At 39.4% G+C, this 14,785-nt stretch overlaps 1 protein-coding gene across 5 annotated transcripts in view; it reads left to right on the top strand.

The window, feature by feature from the left end:
- The window catches only part of LOC117821874 (neural cell adhesion molecule L1-like protein), a 59,313-nt gene that overhangs the window by 12,648 nt on the left and 31,880 nt on the right, over positions 1 to 14,785 (top strand). For 2 of the 5 annotated variants that reach the window (XM_034696419.1, XM_034696416.1), the window contains exons 1-6: positions 7,676 to 7,807; positions 9,866 to 10,041; positions 10,600 to 10,708; positions 10,821 to 11,008; positions 11,130 to 11,252; positions 14,414 to 14,584. In XM_034696419.1, coding sequence (XP_034552310.1) covers positions 9,894 to 10,041; positions 10,600 to 10,708; positions 10,821 to 11,008; positions 11,130 to 11,252; positions 14,414 to 14,584 — 739 coding nt within the window. In that variant the 5' untranslated portion in view covers positions 7,676 to 7,807; positions 9,866 to 9,893. Of the gene's footprint in view, positions 1 to 7,675; positions 7,808 to 9,839; positions 10,042 to 10,599; positions 10,709 to 10,820; positions 11,009 to 11,129; positions 11,253 to 14,413; positions 14,585 to 14,785 lie in introns of those variants that run through there. The other 3 variants (XM_034696418.1, XM_034696417.1, XM_034696415.1) reach the window with 2 other exon arrangements.

Raw genomic sequence — 14,785 nt, 5'->3', positions numbered from 1 at the left:
TGAAGATTCTCTGCATGCACTAGATGCCAGCTGAATTCCCTTTGCTGTTTTTTCATCCAAAGAATGTGGTCAATGTGGAGAATTTCAGCACGTATTTCTCTTCATTTCATCAAGAACTGTTTACATATTGTAGCTTTTCTTCTTTTTGTTTCAATAAGACTATCATGCTTACAACTGGACTGTTACAGACCTGTGTCAGTGATTACAATATATCTTTTTTTGATCTGCAAAGATTAAACTTGATGCCTGTTGATGTGACACATGCTTATTGGTTTAGATCCCTGGCTCAGACTCTTTTCATCCAAACAAACAGCTGTTAAGGTAGAAATATCACTCCTCATTCTTTTCTGTCTTGTTTCAGAAGAAGAAACTAGGCTGCAGGTGCAGGCCGTTTAGAGAGAGACCAAAATAAGTTTTTTTTAAAGTGACAGGAAAATGGTTCTTTTCTTTCTTTCTTTTCTTTTAGTTTGCCCAGGGCTTGAGTAGTGACATTCATAAACTATGTTTTCAGTGTTTAAAAGGAGAGATCGGAGGGAACATGTGGGAGAGTGAGAGTGCTCACAATGGTGTTTGCATGCTACAAGACCAGACAGGTCTCGCCCTGAAGTGAGGCTTCACTTTACTTTCTGTGCTTGAGCACTTTGGAGATGAATTTTAATCCCCGGGATAAAACTGTGTTTTCTAAACATCACAAAATGGCATTCATCAGAACTTGTCACCACTTACGCAGGAATCTGTAGCTTTGTGGGTGGCTGTTATTGTCAGTTATTTTTGTCAATGGGAGATTGTCAATATTGAGATTTACAAGAGTTGAATTTGTCCACTTGTGCTATCTTTTGGCTTAGCTGAGTACTGCCATTACTGATATGCTCAAGTATTTGTACTGAGTGGATTTGTGCCATTGATGCTTATTAGGGATGTGTATTGGAAATAATCTGGCAATAACATTAAAAACTGATACATGACAATAAGATGTGGTTTGATAGATCGGATACTATAAGCAAGATGATACATTCTGATTATTTCCCCAAGACAGTCTATTTTTAGAAAAGGTCACAGTATAAAGAACACAAAATATTACAACATAAACAAATAGAGTTTATCAAACTACTTTTATTAAACTGGCTACTAATTAAAGGCTCATTTTACTTTTGATTTCTATGAACTATTAAGAGGCTTAATAGAGATGATAGAAGTGAAGGCACTTTCTGCTCGCTCTTCCCCACTCCTCACTGTAACACACACACACATGATCACAGTTAACCACTGTTTGAGTTCACAGCACAACACTGATCAAAGTTAAAAAATAATTAAAACTCTGAACGTTTTGAGGTGATTTGTTGAGAAAAGTCACTGTGCTGAAACGCTCCTTTTCTCCAGTTTTTGTGGGAAACTAAAGTATTGATACATGCTTCAAAGAATCAATCAAGCAGTACTTTCCCTTAGAAAGGTTTGTAAAGTCAAACTTTTTTCAAGCTCAGACTCCAACTGAGCTCAAAGAACTGAATGTGAGGACAAACAGAGATTGTCCTGTTTGAAGCAAAATTTCTGCCATTTGTCGCACTTCTTAAAAAAGACTTCATCAACCTGACTAAATACCACTTTATTCCTCCAGGATTATCCCATAAAACTAATTACCAGCTTAGTTCAGACCACAGAGCACAGCACTGCTCCTTTTATCTGCTTCTCTGCCACACTGATGAGCAATGTGTGAGGGTGAAGGAAGGTGTGAAGAGGTCTCCTCGTGGCCTTGCGGTGTTTGAAGGGAGGAAGTTGAGTGTGACTGCTTGTCTCCACACTGTCTCTCCCCGTGTTGCTAGCTGTGGCAAACTGATTAAGCTGCTGAATGCCACTCTTTGTCACTCTTCACTTCTGTAAGGGACATGTTTCCATAGTGACTCATGTTTTTCCTATTCCATTTCATTCTACAGCCTTAATTTTGTTTTGAACAGGAATTCATTAAAATATGTATTTATTTTCCTGTTAGGAGAAAATATGTTTCCAAACAAGCCAAGTAGTACAGAAGGAGGCAATATTTGTTTGAAATACCCAACCGTATGTTCTGTGATTTGGTGTCAGGAATTTAAATTTGATTTTAATAGTGTGGCAACTGTTCGTGTGCCAGGCTCGCCTGTGTTTATGAAGGCAGCTCTTAAATGACATTCCATAAAGTGCTGTGTGCCAGCACAGGAACCACTTCAAGCTTGGCGGTTCCTAAATGAGGCGAGACACCTTCCTTAACTTCTAAGAGGCACATGTGCTCTGCAAAAGTAACATTTACATTAAAGAATGGGAGAATGATGTCCCTGCTTTAGTGGTGGAACTGATTATGCATGTTTTACGTATCTCAAAACCAGTGTGGTTTTCACATTTTGAATCATGTGAGGATTGATCACAGGCAAAGACTTGTGTGTTCAGGTGAAGGTGTGTGCATTCTCATGTTTTATAACCTCTATCTTTCTACGTGCATACATTTCACAATGTTTTTGTCCGCGTGTGTAAAGGTTTTGAAATATGAGCCGCTACACGCTTCTACTTGAAACCTGTTATGCTTGTATACAATGTAGCAGAGTAAAGCTCCAGCCTCTTTACATAATACTGGAAGCACAGGTTTGATGTTGATGTGTTTGATGTCTGTCAGAGTTGTTTGTGTGAATTCCTGGCGTACATGATTACTAGCTTGTTGGAGTGCTTGGGGGATAGAAACAGAGTCAGGCGCATGTTACTGCACCAACAAGTAATGAGGAAGAGACACGTTGACCTCAGAGGTAAGGGGAATGTTTTGTTGTGACCTTAACTAGCCTAAAATTGTGTGGTGTTTACACTAGAAATAGACCTGTAATATATCATTGAGGCTTTTTTTTGTATCCCATTAAGCTGGTTTGGTAGAACTATCTGTGTTTTCAATATATTTAATCACAGTTCACTAGAAAAACTAGTTTAACATACAATACTTTCAAAATTGACTTTTTAATTTAAAATATGTTGTTGGCTAACAATTTACAAATGCTGAAACTGTATCACTGTCCTTAAGGAGTACACATATAAACAGTGAAATAAAGATATACACCATAGGACTCTTCCGGATGTTGGATTATGTTCAGTGAGTGTAAACACGGTGCAAAGGTTTCAAGTGCAGATAAGTAGGGCAATTGTGAAGGATTGTCAGAGGAGCCGTGCTAATAAACCATAGATAAAGAAATAATACTGGCTTCAACAAAAGTAATTAGTCAAGGTACATATAAATGTCACTCATATACCAACAATGGTAACCAAGGCTGCACAAGACAGGAAACAGATGATATAAGGATTTTTTCTTTTGCAATATTGTAAATATAAATATAAAAGATAAGTTACCAGATACGCATCCTATATTATTACATTTAGCTCCCTTTGTCACTTGCTGAAGTGTCCCTGGCCTAGAAGGGTTACAAAGTCAGTGGTGTGTGAAGGAGTATGAATGGGATTATTTAACACTGATGGTCCCACACTATAGCATCCTCTGCCATCAGTGTATTAATGGGTGAATGTGACAAGTCGTAAGAAAGCACTTAGAGTGGTTGGAAAAACTAGAAAAGCACTATATACAAAAAGTACAAGACCATATCATAATTTGTTTTATCATTTGGGTGACTACTTTGAAAGTTATCGTTCCTTGGTAGTTTACCATGCTTCATCCCGTTATCACTTATTTGATCCCATCATAGACAGGTGAAGAGATTTGTTGAAATGTTTGCTTTGCTGATGGGGTAACACTCTCAAACTCAAGCATCAATGGATTTACATCTAAGGACACACAATGTTCAGATTGATCTGGATACTGCAGGTTTTATCTGGATCCGGATCAACCCTTTGAGAGGACTTCTTTGAAATGAAAGCCATGATTTGTACTGACTTTAATTCCCAGTAGCCACAGTTTTAACCAGCCAAGTGAAATGGGGCCAAAGCACAGCCTTGTGTTTGACGCCTGCCTCAAGAATCCAGGTGATGTTTTCCATGACAGATGCTCTGATGATAGGTTGCACTTGTCATATCAGTAAAACTATTCTTGTAGACTAAGGAAGAATATGTTTAAAGTGTTTCTTTTGTACAAACCATCAAAAAGTAGTAGCATGACTTGTTAAAGTGAATCATCAAAATTACTACAATGTGAGTTGGTGGTTTTTAAGTTTTACTGTTTTGTCATAAACTGCACCCCTAATGACACATAGGTGTGAAAGAACCTAAATAGTTTGCCTAAATAGTTAACATGTTTTGAATAGCTCAGCAGCCTGCTCACATACATAAACAAGAGACAGAAAATCATCTTAATGACACTTTCTTTAGGATCATATTTCTGTTAAACATCCTGAATTTTGAGAATGAGATGTTTGGTTTCCCAGCCCATTAGGTGTGAAGAGGTTTGTGTGCTTATTGTACTTGGCTAAAACAAAGTTGACAAGTCAAAACACTCCAGTATTTGTTCATGAACAGAGTTTGTCTGCAGGCTGCCTTCCTGTCAGTCAGTCTCTGCTGATGTTCGTGGACGTCTGAACCCTCCTCTGTCACTGCTGTCACTATCTGTGCTGTTGACAGCAAATGCGTCTCTCTTTTGTGTCTGCATTCTTATGTCTGCTTCTGTTTTAGTGAACACCCACTGGAAACTATTTTATTGTGATTTCAAACAATGTTTGCGAATGAAAAGAAAATATGAAGGGGTCGTGACCTCTAGCTTTTGTTGTTACAGGTTTACAGTAAACACTAAGGTGTGTCCGGGAAGCCTTCCGTCCTTTCTTTGATTATACTCATTACAAACAAACAGTATGTGTAATAAGTATAATATTTTCACAGCTATTTGAACCCATTCATCTCATTTAAAAGCATGCATCTTCTAAAGTTTGTTTGGATGCTATGTTGTAATGACTGTGTAATTGTGAGCTTTGTATAGAGACTTAAGGACAAGACGTGTAATTATCAGAACGCACCAGAGGCGAGGATGGCTGTGGAGGACATGCATCACTACAATGGCACAGGGCAGGGCCACCTTTTCAGTGTGTCACCACAGGGGATTGAGATGTTGGAGACGTGAAGTTGGAATTCCCAAATGAGGGTTGTCTCTGTTTTGTTTCAACGTTCCTGTTGATTAGTCAGGCACAATGAAACTGGTCATGATCAGAGACCCTGAAAATACTTGGCAAAATCCCTGGCATTCTTATTTGTTTGTCATACTTCTTGCGCCAAGGTGTCATCCTTCAAGCTGTGTGTCATTACTACAGTTGTAACACTATGAATTTGAAATATTCACAAATATAACCAGATTCTAATGTGTATATAATCGACACAATAAGCAATCATTGGGGTTGAAAGGGTTTTGTCTTAATCAGCTTTATTTTGCTGTAACATATAGAGCTTGGTTGGTGTTTTCCCAGGTTTGCTCCGGCTGTAGATAGCATTTTTTTTCCCACTTTTTTAAGAACACATTATGTATTGATTACCATCGGGACATACAGATAATTTTAACCAGTATAACAGAAAGTGTATCTAAATCTGACTACCAACCCCAGCTTTAATTCCAGAATATAATAGCAAAAAGCCGAAGTCAAAGCTGGAACCAGCATATGTTTGGCTTTTTAGATCAGAATCAGAATCAGAATCAGAATCAGCTTTATTCGCCAAGTATGCTTGAACACACAAGGAATTTGACTTTGGTAAACTGTGCTCTCTTTGTACAAGGCATAAGAATAGGAATAAGAATAAGAACTACAATAAAAATAAAATGAAAATATAATAACAATAACCTTAGCTATAAATACAAAGAAACAACAAATAGGCTTGACTAATATGTACAGGCTAAAATAATATGATAAAGTGCAGTGGTGAGTTGCAGAGGTAGTTTTACATTATAAAATAGAAGTTAAATAATACAAAAAATAGAAATATGGAATTCTGCTTGAGAATTGTTGCATTGTATATCTAGATGTAGAAAAACAATAACCTGGTTATCAAATAGTAGCTTATACATTTCCTTTACCATCTTATCAATTAACTGAGTTTTAGTTTTAGCTTTTGAAATAAATTGTTCTGTACACACCATAAAAATACCATGTTAAATACATACATTTATGATTTTCTTTTAGTTTAATTTCCTTTACATGTTAAAGTGCATGTCCTAGTTCCAAAAGCACACAGCCAGGTGACTCTCTGCACATACTTACTCTGCCTGGACCACATATGTTTGGTCATGCCTCTGCTATTGTCTTCTGATTTACATTTAGCCTTTGTGCACATAGTCCACACAGTACTATGTCAAACTTAGAGGGTACATGCTCCTCTGTTAGGCTTTGCCTTCAAGGTTTGTCTTCTCTCTGTTTACATAAGCCATGCTCTTTTAAACATGGGAAAGGTCCATTAGAAGTGATGACAAATGGCTTAAATGGGCTGCTTAATTATGTCCAGCCATCTGGACCAACAGCGACTTTAAGCTGAAATGCAGGCAAGTCTAAATCAGTCGCTGGTTTGAAAGTAACAAAGTAGAGTTGTACAAAACCTCTATGTTTCTAATTAGATAAATATAAGCAAGCAAGAACATTGGAAGACACATTTATTAGGCAGAGTAAATGTGGTTAAGGTTGTTTTCCCTCCAGAGCTGCTTATTAAAGCCATCTTTAAAATATGAAACTGCTTCCAGAATAGCTTCTCTCAGGGCTAAGACTTGCTCTATCTCATTTCAAGCCTTAAAATACTGAAGCTGTTAATGTAACATTTTTTTTCCTGCTGGGTGTTTGACCCTGCAGGGCAGTGCGAGCATTGCTTAGTTGTTGCGGTCATTATGTCTCCATTAGGCTTAGAAAATTATGTTGCAGATAAAATCTCCATTATTCCTACAGTGCAGATCAGGAAACAAATTGGAAAACACTTTAAACTCTGTGTGGTGTGTGTTTTGCTACCTATACCGCAAATCTCCTCTGTACTCCTTGGAATATAAATGAGTCCATTGAGAGAATTACAAATAGATAAGATCGGAGGCCTCTGCATTAATGGGGTGTTTAAGTTGTGTGAGAGAAATAAAGATTGAACACTCATCTCCAGATAAGAAACTATACTTGGATGATAAAAAACCTTTCAAGGAGGGAGCATGGCAAAAAATGCAAAGCCAAATCACATTTTCAAAATGGCCTAGTGGCCTGCTATCACAACATCATGACTATTTCTGGCATGTTCTCCAATGCCTTCACCATGAATACCCTGCAGCAATGGGTGGAAATGAAAGTACTCGTTGACAAAAGCCCTGGTCCTCTGGGAAAAGATGACTCCCTTCTCTTTTCAATAGAGCAGAGAGACACATTGCATTAACATCATTCAGACGGAGCCAGTTGTAAATGGGCGTGCGTAGTTTGTTGAAGGACGGATGGAGGGATATGTGAAAGAGGGAGGGAGAGAATGAAAGAGAGGGGGAGAGACATGTCTGTACTTCCTCTTCTCCCATTCTTTAATGTTCAGTGAGTAGCCCCGCAGTGCAGGCTTTGTCCCAGTCATTGTCACAAGCTTAGAGAGCCTCTTTGCCAAGTGAGAGGCTTTGGAGACATATGTCACTTCACCAAGTCCCCTGTTAGCTGCTTGAGTAGAGGGGCGGGCAGGGAGGCGTGTCTGGGCACCAGCAGAGGAGCAACGTGAGGTGGAGGAGGAAGGCAATGTCAGAGATGTTGGTTCAGAGAGAGTTGTAGGAATGATCCCCTGATAGTCCCGCAACAAACTTTTATTTTTTCTCTGTGGACTTGTAGTGCAGCTGCTAGAGTTGGATTCAAGATGTGGAATGACTCAGAAAACAGTAAGTTTTGGTGACTTAATGGACATTAGCTGAAAGTAGTCCCTAACTTTGCTGCTGTTTATGTATTGGAGTAGAAAACAGTCTATTTCTTTACACACAGTCTATGCCAACGCAGGTGGGTTGAGGGAGGTTGTAGTAAGTGTGAGCTTAAAAAATGGGAGGGAGTCATTGTATACAGTGTTGTGTTTGCAGGGATTAGTCATGTAGTAGTCACACTCACCGTGCCCCGGCCAACTATTGGCTTAGTGAACACAATCCCTTTGGATTTGTGGCTGTGATCTGCCATGTGCTCAGGTAATAGATCCTTTACACCCAAAACAAATGCTGTGCTCTGTGTTTACACAGAGACTCCACCCCATTTGACGCTTGAATGATTGTGCCTTTTAAAAGGAGGGTGTCAGCTTTGTTTGAGTTATTACTAAAGGGGCAGGTTCAAAGATCTTTGTGCTTAGAAAGTTGATATGCTTATCCCCTAAAAGTATTTCAGCCTACACCAGGCAGTGTGTTTGCTGCACATGTAGCACGAAGTTTCCTGTTTGGTTGTTGTCATGTTATTAGTATCAACACAAGTCTTGTGACACTAGTGGACTGTGGGCCTCCTACCTTACAAGGGCTTCTGCGCTTTGCTGTCTATGATTTAAAACAAAGCACTGTCACTGAAGTTTTTATAGTGCAGTCGGTGGTCTCTAATGCAAGCTGTATCAGTGTGCACCCTCTGTTTGAGAAATACTGTATACATAAACATCAGGCAAAGAATGACAGGCTTACAGCTTTATTACAAGATGAAAATGTATGCTTACTCCACTGGAACGAAAATAGCAGCTTTGTTTACCATCCAATCCGGCAGAACATAATCACAAAAAAAGTCCTTATTATAAATAATACTGTGCCACAATCTCTCAATTTGTGTAATTGATTCTAAACTCAAGCAGCTTAATCCTGCATCTAGTCTAGCACAATTACCATATTAACCTTTCTCACTAAGAAGGGACAGCACATGCAGCTTTGTGTCCTAGGAAGAACTCTAAGTAGCACTCAGTCATTGTTGAGCAGCGTACTGTATGAGTGCCGGAGCTCCCCTGCCTTCATTCTCATGATAGCAGGATTAGCTGAGGGGGGTGAACCCATTTGGCATTGCCTGTGCTGCCGCCACCGACTCAGCACTGTGAGAAGTAAGCCGTGAAATACTGACGAGCTTAGACCAATTTATAGTCTGCCATCTTGGATCTAGTGATCGTAGCAGACAGCAGCTTTGTGCCAGTAGGGTTTACTGTAAGCATGCCATGCGATGCCACCAGCCAGGCTTTACAGTTCAAAGGGTAATCTCCAGACAAGTGCTCTGCTGTGTTGTGCTACGACATCACAACAAAGAGGAACAACCGCCTCTAAATGGGTAGTTTACTCAAAAGGAGATTTTGCATAAATTAAGCACAGAGTATTAAAAAGAGAGAGAACTTTTAATTCAAATCTAGGCTATTAAATGTGCTGAAATGGCTGAAACTTGTGTACTGTAATTAAAAGGAAAAAAAGTCCCTAAATATTTAATTTAAGATTATTTATTCCATTGCTAATAGTTTCTATTGCTCTTCTGTGGCTGAATTGCCTTCTAGTGCTAAGCCTCAAATCCATTTGATAAATGCCCTTTGGGTAATCTGCATTTTCTTGCAAAACAGCATGAAGAGCATTTTTTCCTACCCTGAGGCACAGCATAATTGAAATGAAATCATCAAAACACTTAAATGCATTTTAGTTTGGATTGTCAGAAAAATAGTGAGAAAGTGTGCTGGTATGACAAGCTTTTAGGTTATCAGATCTCATTGTTATTTATGTATGTGCCTTCTGGTTTTCTTCCCTTTCTCTTGGCTGTCAGCCACGTTTTATGAAGTGCCTGTTTTCAACATTGCTACCTGAACTGTTTGAGTTGAATTTGGAGCCAAACGCAGACTGCTCAATCAGAAACCCTTTCTAATATTAGAACAGATACTTGTAAGGCACTCATGTGACCGCTGAATTAGTTGATTTATCACAATAGTATTTTTCTTACTCTGCCTTCTCCAGGTCCTCTGTGTCTTACACATTCCAAGTGATGCCAGTTGATGTGCATCAACACGTCCTCCTGATCTCTGCTGTCTCCATAAACCAGAGGACGGGGATGAGGTTGGTGGGTTGCCTGCAGCTTGTTCTGCTCATGGCCTTGATCTCCAGAGCTGCAGGCCTGACTATCCCTCTGGAAGGTATGAGTGTCATAAAAATGACGAGAACTGAGTCTCTGGTAGACATGTAGATTCCTTCTGCAAGATGTGAATGACACTGGAGGCGTTATTTATTATTTTGTTTTGAAAATTGAACTGGTTGCTCAATGTATACACTTTGCTTCCTTGTCTCTTCTATAAATACTCACCCCCAGAATTTGTCTAAACTGTATACTTATCCTTAAGGAAGTTGTATCTTGCTTAGGTATACATTTTATGTTACAACAGACAAAACAACAGTTAAAGTAAATTGTTTAGGCCACGTGTGTTGCACCAGAAGTTTCTCTGTTTAGGAGTCCTGGTGTGCTATTTAAGCTCCGTGTCAACTAAAGGCACCTTATTTGTCTAGATTATCCAGTGTTGTTTGAATAAAACTGTGCCATGTCACTGGCTCCTGAGCTTTATAAATGGCAGTAGGAGAAAAGTGCAGATAGCTGTGTTTCTTTCTGACTGTGTAGGCATTTAGGAAAAGCTGTATTATAAATGTTAACATAAAACATTTTTGTGATCATTTTGCATGTATTTGTTCTTGCATTACAGTGGAGCAACCTCCAACCATTATAACTAAAACACCTGGTACTGTTATTGCGCTTCATAATGACCCCAACATAACTTTAAAGTGTGAAGCAAAGGGCAATCCACCCCCAGAGTAAGTGACAACAACATCATCTCTTTCTCCTGAAAGGACTATGATAGAACAAAATGAACTGCAAAAACTACATAGTATTCATGGAGGCCAACTGTGTATTTTGCTTCAACAGGTACAGATGGACAAAAGATGGTGAGGATTTCATTCCTCCTCATGTCACAACAAACAGAACAGACCACACAAGTGGCACTTTTGTGCTTCACGACAAGCAACTCGGCCATTTTGAGGGTAAATACAGATGCTACGCTTCTAACAAGCTCGGCACAGCCATGACAGAGGAGATCAAACTGATAGTTTCAAGTGAGTATCCTTCACAAAGAAGCCCTTTAACAAGATACCTTTCAACATCGCCAGTCAAGTGAATTTTCTTTTTATATTTCATGAAAAGATTTACAGCTTGTTCAATGTCTTTTTCTAAAAGGTATCCCCAAGTTTCCAAAGGAGACAATGAATACCATTGTTGTTGATGAGGGATCCCCATTCATCCTGTACTGTAACCCTCCTGAAGGTGTTGCCCCACGTCAGATCTACTGGATGTCTATTGGTAAGCTAAGAAGCAACTGTATATGCTTAAGGTTGAAACGTCTGATGATGTTCTTTAGGCGTTTTTAGGCATTTTTTCGACAGGAGGAACTAGGGACTTTACCTCGGAACTATGTGCGTTTCGACCGGGTCTAAATTTAGTTTAGGAGTAGATAATCTCCCCCCTAAAAAGCCCCTGCTAGGGGGGTACTACTTTTCAAATGTCCCGGGGATTCGTGTTTGTATTCTGCCCGCCGTCTACAATAACATCACACACATCTGTGATTCACTTGATTTCTCTTTCTTTGATTTGTTCTGTGTTTGTTGTATGTGTGTGTACTTTTTTAAAAGAATCAGCTGTGATTCCCTTGATTTAGTAGCTTGTAAGAGTAGTCTTCTCTCAGCCCATCACAAATGCGTCTCTCCCGGTGTTACAGTTTTAAAAGTGACCCTGTAAACTGGAGACCTTTAGCTGAACATGTCAGTGTTTGTGGAGTTTACACAGCTGTTGAAACACAGAGGGAGTTCCTGGGAATGCAAACTAGTTTAGCTTTTAGAAAGATTTCAAAATATCCTCATCAAAAAAGTATTTAATGATTGTCTAAAGACGTTTATGAGGGATGCATCCGGATTTGCACAATCTACCCGGGACTTCAGCCTGCGGTCGAAACGCAGACAACAATGGGGGGCACAGGAACCTTTTAGTTCCGGGTAAAGTAGTTCTGGGGGCTAAAAGACCCCGGAATGTACCTTTTGACTATGTAGACACTCCAAACCACTGAATCACTTTGTGTTTCACTGAAGCCCCTTTCAAAGTAAAGCACATTTCAAGACAGTATCTAGATGATTTAATGACATTCAGGACCTGATATTTTCCAGAAATGTCATCTTTCTTGTCATACACATGTACCTCACAGTACAAGATTTCTAATTTTCAATGCTCTGTTATATCTTGAAATTCTCCTTTTGATTTTAGTGGTTGTAGTGATGGTGGTGGAATGCTTGGTAGTGCACGCAGGAGAAGGATGAGGAGGAGTGTTCTGCTGTTGTGACTGATTCTTGGTTGATATCACTGCAACATGTATAAGGGTGTTTCTGCAAAAAGAACACAAGAGTAGAAAGTATTCAAACTGAAGCAAGCAGTGGGGACGCTATCATCACCCTGCCCCCTTGTTTGTAATTATTGTTTTACCCTGTTATTCCTGCATTTACACATCAGCACATCTTGACTTTGTGCAGGCTTTATACTCGTCTGAATGAACTTGGGGGGAAAAATTAGCCAATAGTGTGCACATATGCTTACCCTTGACCATTTTTGGAAGTTTTCTTGAGTGTAGTGCATGTGTGAAAAGGAGCTAGATGTTGTATATGTGATATATGGTTGAAAAGAATGAAACACCAGCCTTCCATTGCAGTCCTTTCCTTATAAATCTTGGTTGGTTGATGCACAAGGTTTGACCTTGATGGTGTTATACACTCTCATTAGTGTCCTGTTTTTTTAGTCGTAGCCTGGCTCTGATCTTATTTGGCATTCAGTGTTGAAAAGGATCACATGAAACCTGGTTGTTCATATTTCTGTATATGAGACAGTATTCAAGTTTCTTTTTATCTTTGTGATGTTGTGTTTTGTTCTTCACAACCTTTGTCAACACTATCCCGGTTTCCATCAGAGTGCGTCAGACAGCATATGCAGGTCTCTGACAACCAGGATAAGAGATTCCTGGAAGTACTGAAAGGATGTAATGTTAACATAATTAACTCAAATCAAGGTTAACTCAAAACCTGCTCATAACATGAACACAAGTGGGCATAAAAATGCACTCCATGTTGAGTAAAGACTACTGCCAAGGCCTCAGAATGCTTTGGATGGACTGAGTCGCTCAGCCATGTCTGTGGATAGGAGGGTTTAAACCTTGATCCAACAATGAAGGATCACATTTCACTCTTTTGAACATCACTCTTCAAAGGCAGTACAAATTGAGGAGTTATTGGCTCTTTGGAATTTAAAAAACTTGAGGCTTTGGCAGGTCATTAGTGACAAGCTGGTTTAAGTATTGGCATGTCATTGCTCTTGAGCCTTGCCGAGTTTGCAGCACACCTCCTTGAACTTTCTCATTGAGAAGCTTTGAAAGAGGCAGGTGACTGTCCTTGCTCTCTACTTGCCATCAGTGTAGTGAGCAGTGACAAAGAGATGGACTGTCAGAAAAAGGTACACACTTGAGGCACACAAGTTTACCTCACATCAGAGCCCTTCTCCCCTCCACTGCCAGAGAAAGTGATTCTGTCTGAAGTGCTTTGTCAATAGGGACTGAGTTTTCTGACCAACCTCTCGAGAACTCCTCAAGCGTCTCCAACAAACCTGTCTGATGTGAGAAAGTGAAATATATGTTTTTCTGTGCTCAGAAGGACACAACCTCAAAACACGAGGTAGAGTGACAGAAAGCACTAGGGCGAAAATCTTGTTTTGCAACTCTGTTGTCGTGTAATCCTTGTTTTTGCTCTTAGTTTTGCAGATTTACAAAAAAAGAATTAAGCAAACATTTTAAAGGATACTTAATTTTACACAGCAAAATACAAACACATCAGAGAAAACAATGATGATATGCATTTACAACAGACTCACTGCTTTCAGCTGACATCCATAAGTTGTCGAAACATTGTTTGCTTCATATAGGTCATGCAGTATTCGCTCAAGTACTCAACTACGTTAAAACCAATGTGTTTTTTTATGAGCAGGTCTTGAACATTGAAGATGCAACTGGTGACCTAGGGCTATATCTTAAATAAAGCGTAAATACTGTGAATAGGCTGACCGAGGGATGACACACAGCATTACTGACCCATTACATAGATAATGGCTCGATGTAAACCGAATTTGCTGATCCATTGTACTCATAAGTTCACTGGCTCTGTACAAGGAAACTCTTGAGGACAGCTCAGTTAATGTCTGGTGTATTTAAGGCTATTTTGTGTCATGCATTTTCACTAAATCTCACTACAAGGCTGTTGTTAGAATATGTTAATTTTTTTACCTTCTGGTGCACCTGTTGTATTTATTTAAAATTTCAGACCAATCTGTGCTTTCTCACCAGACAAAATCTATCGCAAAGACATTGTTCAAGCTGTTATTACACAAAGGTTACATTTATAGCATATCATTAATGCATGTATGCTCTCTTCCAGGTCTCGAGCACATTGAGCAGGATGAGAGGGTTTCCATGGGCATTGATGGCAACCTGTACTTCTCTAATGCCTTACAGGAAGACAGCCGGAATGACTACTGTTGCTATGCTGCCTTCCCCAAAATACGCACCATCGTCCAGAAAACCGCAATGTCTGTGGTGGTCAAGAGCTGTAGGTTGACTGTACAACATAAGCTGTTCGGCTTTAACTGAAATATATGCAACTTTAACAACAGTAGCTCATAAGTTTATTACCCAATCAAGGACAGAATATATTTCCAGGTATTTTTACTGTCGTATTTAAGATGTTTCTCAACTGCATACCAAATGGCAGGGCCTGTCTTGACATGTTTATGCTTTTAGAAGCTCTTTC

Source organism: Notolabrus celidotus, chromosome 11, assembly GCF_009762535.1.
Source record: "Notolabrus celidotus isolate fNotCel1 chromosome 11, fNotCel1.pri, whole genome shotgun sequence".
Lineage (NCBI taxonomy): Eukaryota > Metazoa > Chordata > Actinopteri > Labriformes > Labridae > Notolabrus > Notolabrus celidotus.
The sequence above is the reverse complement of the archived record's forward strand: the minus strand, read 5'-3'. Positions and strand labels throughout refer to the sequence as shown.